Source organism: Dermacentor andersoni, chromosome 2 (genome assembly GCF_023375885.2).
Source record: "Dermacentor andersoni chromosome 2, qqDerAnde1_hic_scaffold, whole genome shotgun sequence".
Taxonomy (NCBI): domain Eukaryota; kingdom Metazoa; phylum Arthropoda; class Arachnida; order Ixodida; family Ixodidae; genus Dermacentor; species Dermacentor andersoni.
This window is the reverse complement of record NC_092815.1, coordinates 75,388,563-75,397,515: the sequence shown is the minus strand read 5'-3', so window position 1 is coordinate 75,397,515 and position 8,953 is coordinate 75,388,563. Positions and strand designations below refer to the sequence as shown.

Here is an 8,953-nt window from a genome sequence, read left to right as displayed (position 1 = left end):
AAGTTGAAACTGTACCATCAGCACAGGAACTGTACCATCAGCACAGGAACTGTGCTGATGGTACAGGAACTGTGCTGATGGCACAGGAACTGTGCTGATGGTCGTGAGCACACACCCTAGCAACCTTGTAGTGGACTTGATGCAATTACGATGCTTCATGTACGTCATTACTTTGGTAAAAAAAAAGTGCAACAATTCATGTACACTGACTACCTAACAATGTCCAACGCAAAATGCCTACTAGGAATCGTTCATATGAATTAAAGTAGCCTACAGCTACTTTACTGGACTGAAAAATATTGTCATGACTATTTAACAACTGTTGCATAACAAGTCACTTTGCATTTCACATTAAACAGATAGACGTCGAACAGTGCTATTCAAAACTTCTTAGTTTGAAAACACTGAGAACTTGCTCCAAGTGACAAGGCCAGCAGCACAACATATCTGAGGAAAGGTTACTGCAAATTCACTCAGCTGCACGCTGCTAATGACCACTATGTGCATAATGCTATAATAGGAAAGTGCTGAGAGCTGTGTGTTGCTTAGGTAAGAGAAGCAGACCAGTCTGCAATCTCTCAGAATGCTTTTGGTAATCATGTGATACCCACAGCAGCACAACACGAGGCATCTAGGAATAGGGCGAAGCATTGACCTAGTTAAAATTGGAACAGACACATGTCACATTTTGCTGCTTCTGCAGACAGCTTGCTGCACATTTTATTCGTACAATGTGGACTCACTACACAGTGGCACAAAAGAAGGTACAAACCGTAAACACAAAGATGAATATGGAAGTATATACCTCATTAATTGTGAGCATTACAAGAAAGCTCATCATTATAGGGTGCATGACATAAGCTAACAAGAACATGCATGACAATGCTTAGTTTTGAGATCTACAAAACAGCGCCTATACTCGAGTACCTTTAAGGGAAAATACGAGCGATCACTACTGTTTTCATCACGGGAAAAATGCTTTTGTTTTTACCAGCAGCTTCTAACAGGGCATTGAATGGAGTGGCATTCCTTGGGCTTCAGTTGTCTTAAATCCAATTCACACAACTGCAGCATGCCACTACAGATACATGCCTACGTGGTTTGTAACATCGTATTATGTTTTGCTGCAACTGTCAAGTTAGTACACCAACAATTAGTGAACAAGAACACGACTGGTTATGCCATTCACATAAACAAAAAGTGTTGGCAATACTACTAATTTGTCATGAAAAGGCCACCTGATCTTCAAGGGGCTGCCGTACATTGACCCTGAAATCAACTAATTACTGCAGATATGCATCATAAGACAATACCACAACAGCTTTAAAATTATGTTTATATATATATATATATGAGGCAGGCAAATTTTCTACTATAAGGGGCATATAATGTGATACACAGAAAACAGGCAAATGCAGATACAAATCAGCAATACAAGCATAAGCTGAACAATATGAAGTCAAGCATTTGCGGCCAGTCTCTGCAATAAATGCAATAAATGGTGCCACATTACTGGATATGCCTAGTTATTTTGTTGTGTGCATTGCAATAGACACATACTCAATGCATTACAAAGTTAAACAGCTTCCACCAGAGTCCACACAAAAATCTACTTGCATAACTGTTTGAGTGGTAGCACACTGCGCTTGCAGATAATAAGCCAGTAAAAAGGTGATACTGGTGCAGTGCATCAAGATATTATCCTCTTTTTTAGCCTTGAAAGACTAGCATGTTTGATGCTTGCTCGTCATGCCAGGAACTAGGAACTTTCACTTACTTTCTGAATGCTACAGGGCAATCATTCTTCAATTACAAGAACATTATTTGCAGAAGGGCGGCTGGCTTTCGCCCAATGGAAATACTTCACAACAGCACAGCATTGCATCCACCATGGCAAAAAGAAAACATAAATGTGTGACAGTGTTCATGTAGCAGAGAAGTGAGACGGCAGACTCAGGAAATCGGATAAATTGCAGTATGGCCTAGGAGTGCTCTTGCAAGCCCGTGGGCACTTGTGACCCTCTCTCGCTTGTTCATATTCAATTCATTTGTTCCCAAACAGCATTTACTTATTTTCCGTGCACTAAGCCATATGTACTGTCTTCGAATCCCACGCATACTCCTGCTAGGCTGTCACTTCACAGAGCAATCATGAGAACCATGTGGCTGACAGGCTAGTAGTTTCAGTACTACCCTAATGTTGAGAGGCAACTACATACGAATCGGGATGGGAGGGAGTGAAAGTAAAAGAAGGTACAGGACGACATTTGGGGAAGAACAGCGGGGCTGGCCCTCAAGTACACTCCAGCTCCATGGTGATGTCGTCTTCACCAGTCGAAAGCACTGCAGCCGTGACAAAGCCGATGCGCGAGACCCTGAGAACCACCTCTACAAACTGCAGCTTCCAGACGTCACTCTCGGTGGCTGTCGCGTTGGGGTCACGCACCAGCCCAAAGCCGCACTCGAAGAGTCCCATGCAGCTGTTGTATTCGTGCACGACACCAGTCACGCTGATGCGCGCCAGTCCATGATCCTCCACTTCGCACTTGACTGAGCGCACATTGGGATGGAACATGCGGCGTGCACCTCCAGCCAGCTGCCACAGAAATCGTGAGGCCGGCTCCGAGCCACGGATTGAGAGAACACGAGGGGGGTTCTCCCGCCCAGCAAGCCTCTCAAAGCACTGCACCTGTTGGTCCAATGAACAAGGATTTTGAGCTGCTAAAGAAAGTTAAAATGCTACAAAGCCTTGGGGAAAACATAAACATTGTGCAGAAAACAAAATGTGAAATCAATTTAGTAAACGTGCAAGAAGAACAGAGGAATGAAAATATTATGCAAGCTACTAATAGGATAATAATAAATGAAATAAAGAAAAGAATGAAGACAGTGAAGAGCCCTTATAGACGGGAGATAGGAAAATGAACTTAAAATTTTTGGATTAGAGGGAGAAAAAAAACAATACGAAATACATCTGATGGCTCACAAGTGAGAACAGAAATAACAATTTTCCGTATCACAATTGGTAGCATACTGCATGTGATGCACAAAAATGTGTCTTCACTGATGATGTTTTGATATTTTAACGACTCCAATCAAAGCAAAAGTATGAAAATTAAGCCTCCCTAAATAAACCAGTTCAATGGTACCTTCCTTCGCTTCAATGAGCCAAGGAACCATTTGATGAATAGTAGGTGGTGTTATGCCCATAAATCCACCTGCATTCTTTTCTTTTTTTTTCCCATAAACCGTGCCCTGCGGCAACGATGTTTATTTAAATAAAAGTGCATGCTTGCCACTTAGAAAATTTACATGACATCTGAATACAGAGTGTCCAAATGGTATCCTCAGCACCGGCTCCATCAGAGCAATGGAAGCCAATCTTAAAGCCCAGACTTTTGTCTACCACAGACAGCAAGAGAGATTGCACGAGCCCGAACTGCTTCACAGCCACCGTATTTTACACGTCACCTATTAAGCATGAAGTCCTTTAAACAATTTTGAATGGCTTTATAGCGTGGAATCCTCAATCCAGTGTGAAAATCCAGAATAAAAAAAAAAAAGTTGGTACAATCAAACCTCATTATAACAAAGACACCTCCGACTTGAAGATATTGTCATCATATTCCATATTCGTTATAAGCACACACGCTGATGTCGCTGAATAAAAAATTTGCAACCACGTTTAAAAAGAAATGTAAGTGTGATGCCTCCGATGTGCCAACAAAGTGTCTTCTGTGGATTTTGACGCTCCGTCAGTGGTTTGTGTTGATTCCATGGGAACAAAAAAATTACAACTGCTTTGCAATGTCGCTAATAATATGCAACTGTGCAATCGGTGTCACAACACACAAATGGCATGTTGGCTTGTCAACATGGAGAAAAGAATTTTTCTTTCCTCTATGCATTTCAAGTTACGCTTGCTAAGTACTGCTGCCTAAAGATTTATCAGACATGTCCTACTATGGCTGTTAGTCCAGCCAGTATGTGTGGTGCCACGCTTGATTGTCGATCAGGTCTACAGGTATGAAAATATTGACAGCAAGCTTCCTGTGCGATGGCTTGTCACTAGCCACTCTGCCAACCACTGGCAAATTTTCATAGACGTTACGGACTAGACGCTACTAAACGGGCCATGAGGGCACATACCGTATTTGCACGATTCTAACGTGCATGTTTTTTTAATAAGAAGTGTGGTCAAATTCATGTGCGTGCTACAATCATAACTATCTCTACTCAAAATCAAAAACAATACCAATACTCCCTATCTTAAAGAGAAAGAAGAAAATGGAAAATAAAAAGCTAATTGCAAGGTAGCTAGTCATACTGCCATTGAACAGATGTCGTCGTTTTACGCGTTGGTTCGCGGTTTACGCCTGTAGTAGCGCTTCTGCTCAACCGCCTTTTGTGGTCGTAGTTCAGTGTCAGAATGAAAAAACAAACAAACCATGCTTTCATTATGAGGTGACCTTCAAGTGTAAGGTGATCCTTCTGCCAGAAGAATAGGGTAACCGGGCAGGGTTGCATGTTTTAGGCATTCCTGAGACATACATCGGCAATTGGCAGTGACAAAGAAAACTGTAATATTGCCCTGAAGCTGTTTGCGGGAGTGTGTGCTTTTGTATGTTCCATAAGACCGTTAACACGTTCTGCATGGACTCAAGTTTTGTCACTTGATGTGCATGGTAGAACTGGCACCAATGTTGAATTAATCTCAGCACAGTCTCGGATCGAAGAAGAAGCGCCTCCTTCCTGGAGGGAGCCCGTGCTCACGAGCACGTGCAGCCAGGGGCTACCTGAACGGCAAAGAATAAAAGAATGCCTGATGCTTTGAACCTCGCTTCTTGTCAGTAAACCGTACGTCATCTTAAACATTTGGTGCCGAAGACCCGGAATGTACTACCGGAGACCACCGAAGGCTACGCGTGAACTGACCATCATGGAGAGGCTGCAATCGAAGCGGATGTCGCGACGATCGTTGAACACCAGGCTTATCAACGAGGCAAGAGCTCTTCTCAGCGATGAAACAGCCACCGTAGATCAGCTCAACACTATTTATGGATGTCTCAAGGTGAATAGCGATGAGCTGAACAAGATCAACGAGGAGATAGAGAGCCACAGAGTTGATGAAGAGTTTGAGCAAGAATACAACACCGTTATGGAATACGAGGACAACACTACCAGCGTCATGAGTTAGCTGCTTAGCAAGCGAGACCGTGTTGTCACGTAATCAACACCGGAGCTTCGGCCTTCATCGACAGTCAGTACAGCGGGAGTCTCTGGAGCCGAGCTACCCAAGCTTACCATTGCCCCATCTGCTGGTGATTTCTGTTGATGGAACCACTTCTGGGAACAATTCGACCAGATGATTCCCCGCAACGGAAGCCTCACAGCGACGGACAAGTTTAACTACCTCAGGTTCTTCTTGGGAGGTGACGCAGCCTCAGCTATTGTGGGACTGCCTACAACAGAAGCTTGCTACAAGGACGCCATTGATATACTCAAGAAATGCTTCGGCGATAGAACGAGACTCGAACAGGAGTACTTCTCCAGGCTTCGTACTTTGCCTTCAGTCCGTTCAAGTGACCCAACAGCTCTTCGCAAGCTGTACGACCAGATCGTCAACACCCGCGGACCTTGGGGGTGAGCAAGACGTCCTTTTCCACAATGTTGTGCGACCTGTTACTGCGGGCTTTACCACACAACATAGTGGTACAGTACCATCGATCTTGCGCCATTCGGGCGACAAGTGATAGCAGTAATGCAGCGTCTATCATGGAGCTGGAACGCCTATTAAATTTCCTGTCCATTGAGTTGGAGAGCTTAGAGAAGAGCCAGTTTGCGAATCCAGGAAGAGAGAATGCGCCAAACAAACCTTGCCATTTTCGTGACTCTCAACCCACATCTTCAGTTCTCCACAACACTATGAAAGTACCTGAGAACTGTGTGTTTTGTAAGTCGAGTCAACATTCCATGGAAGACTGCGCACTTGATCTCCCACTATCGCAAAAGAAGCAAATTTTATAAGGAGACATGAAGTGCTTTCGATGCACGACTAAAGGTCACAGGGCGTGTGGTTGTATGATTTCTGAAGTGAAGGCGCTATAAAGACGGAGGACAAAGAAAAAACACACACACACAGGGCGCCCTGTGTGTGTGTGTTTCTTCTTTGTCCTCCGTCTTTATAGCGCCTTCACTTCAGAAATCATGCTTAACCAACACGCCCAACTATCCATCCTAACGGTGTGGTTGTAGACGCAAGGTTACCTGCTCTGCCTGCCAAGGACGTCATGCGATGAGTGTGTGTGATCCGCAAAAAGTAAGCCAGAAGACATGGGAAAACGGCAGAACAACTGCTAGAATACCAACAAGGAATCGAAGCACAAACACGACTGTGTGCGCATCTTTAGGGAAATATCGGCATACCATCGAGGATTCATTGACAAGCGTCCTCCTGCAGACGTTCCGAGCTTGGGCAGTAACAGACGTCATCTGTCGATATATCATAGGTGTCATAGACGGAGGCAGTCAGCACACATTCGTCACAGAACGGCTATCACGACAGCTGTAGTTGCAGTGTGTGGGCTCTACCATCATTGCGCTCAATACGTTTGCAAGCAAGTCGAATCGAGCAACGCAGAAGCGGCGTCTTGTGCAGCTCCGTCTGCAGAGCCAGTTCTCAGATATGGAAGTTGCCTTGCAAGAGATAGAAATTCCACACATATGCCAATATATTGAGGCAAGTACAACCAGCTCTCCATTCGTCGCGGAAATTCAGAAGTCTGGAAAGGACATTGCTGATCACCGACTATACGAATCCATTGTCGGGGAAGCAGGCATAAGTGTTCTTATCGGTTCCAACCAAATGTGGACTGTGATGATGGGTGAAGTCGCTCGATGCGAGAACAATGAGACACTGATTGTTATCAACTCTAAGCTAGGGTGGATGTTTCAAGGCAACACCTACTGCATGTCATCACATATAACAGCTTCGCGGATCATGGTCTGTGTACTGAAGACGAGTGTACAAGAGAGCGACAAATTCCTCCGCTCATTTTGGGAACTCAAGAGCGTGGGAATACCAGACGCGGTTGACAATGAGAGCAAGCTCAGGCCAGTATTGATGAAATTCAAAGAAACCATCACTCTTAGGGACGGAAGATACGAAGTGATGTTGCCCTGGAAGAAAGAGGTCGAGCTCTTGGACAGCAAGCAAGTCGCAATAACAAGACTTTGGAAACTTATCTCCCGACTGTCGAGCAAGCAAGGACTTTTAGAGACATATAACAATACCATACGGGAGTACCTGCGGGCTCGACATGCGAAGACTGTTGAAGGGACACCCCGGGATCCGACAAAGGTTTATCACAGGGAAGTGATCCGAGAGCACGCACTTACCACAAAAGTCAGAATAGTTTTCGATGCTTGTTCGCACGCCAAAGGGTGCTTCTCATTAAATGAATGCCTCGAAAAGGGTGAAAACCTGTACCAGGATCTGGTGAAGGTACTATTACGCTTCAGAATGCACCGTATAGCTCTGCTAGCCGACATTGAGAAAGCATTCCTTCAAATCTCAGTCGCAGAGAAGGATAGAGATGCCTTTCAATTCCTCTGGTTTGGAGAAAAAAAAAGCACTGCTTTTCTCCGAAGAGGAGATTCAAGAGTTGAGGATGACGCGAGTGCCATTCGGAGCAACATGTAGCCCCTTCCTACTGACGGCAACTATACTCTGTCACCTAAAGAGTATGCCGTCAAGCAAAGCCAGTACCACGAAACTTCTCAGCGAATCATTCCACGTAGATGATTTAGTGGTTGGAGCAGAGTCAGATGAAGAAGCACTTCAAGTCTGCCGCGAAGCCAAAGAGATTATGCAGGAGGCAGGAATGACGCTAAGGAAATAGACGACCAACTCAGATGGTCCGATTAACACATTGGAGCATGAGGAACAGTCGGTAGGCAAAGAACTGGCTGTCCTCTACGAGACAAGTGTGAAGGTACTTGAAATCACATGGAATCCGTACACGGATACTTTCACTTTTTCTTTGAGGGGCCTTCTCGAATTTATGAAAGAAAACTATGATACCAAGTGGTTCGTTCTTCAAGCTGCTTCACGGATATTCGACCCAATGGGATTTGTTACGCCGTTCACCGCTGCCATAAAGATCTTGTTCCAAAAGTTCTGGACACGTGGGATAGGCTGGGATGAGCAGCTACCTCAGGATCTGCAAGAAGAATGGCATGAATGGGTGAGCCAACTACCACTCTTGCAGAATATTTCCATACCACGTTATCTTGGCAGCGGAACCAAATCGCCCCGAGTGCTACAGGCTCACGTATTTTGCGATGCAAGCCCTTCGGCATACGGCGCGGCGGACTACATCGTACCGAGCTGCTCAGCGAGGCCCGAGTTGATGATCGCAAAAGCATGTGTGCCACCTATCAAGACAACGACACTACCACGGCTGGAGCTTCTAGGAGCCTTGATCGGAGCAAGGCTACTTAATTACGTCTCAAGTGCCCTCACTGACTTTGAGATCCACTGTACAATGTGGTCGGATTCCACAATTACGTTGTCATGGATAAAAGGTGATGCAACGAAGTTGAAGCAATTTGTGTCGAACAGAGTGAAAGAGATCAGGGAAAAAAACCGATCCTTCTATGTGGAAGTATTGTCCAGGACAGGCGAATCCTGCTGACCTACTGACAGGTGGAGTTTCAATGGATAAGTTATTGTGTAACCGTACGTGGCTGCATGGACCAGACTGGCTAGGCGAGTCAGAAGATAGATGGCCACTACAACCCCCAGAACCTATCAGCACCAAAGATAGGATAATCTGTGGAATGACTGCTGTTCACGTTTCGATCTCCAGTGCAACAAAGTCAACATCGATTCTGGACATTGACAGCTACAGCAGAATTGAAAAGCTGCTCAGGGTCACGGCGTGGATATTCA

General features: G+C 45.0%; 1 protein-coding gene across 1 annotated transcript in view; it reads right to left on the bottom strand.

Annotated features, from left to right (window-relative positions):
• Positions 1-681: 681 nt before the first annotated feature.
• The window catches only part of LOC126541823 (uncharacterized protein C3orf38 homolog), a 32,151-nt gene continuing 23,879 nt past the window's right edge, over positions 682-8,953 (bottom strand). The window contains exon 4 of the mRNA XM_050188769.2: positions 682-2,689. Coding sequence (XP_050044726.1) covers positions 2,294-2,689 — 396 coding nt within the window. The 3' untranslated portion in view covers positions 682-2,293. The remainder of the gene's footprint in view (positions 2,690-8,953) is intronic.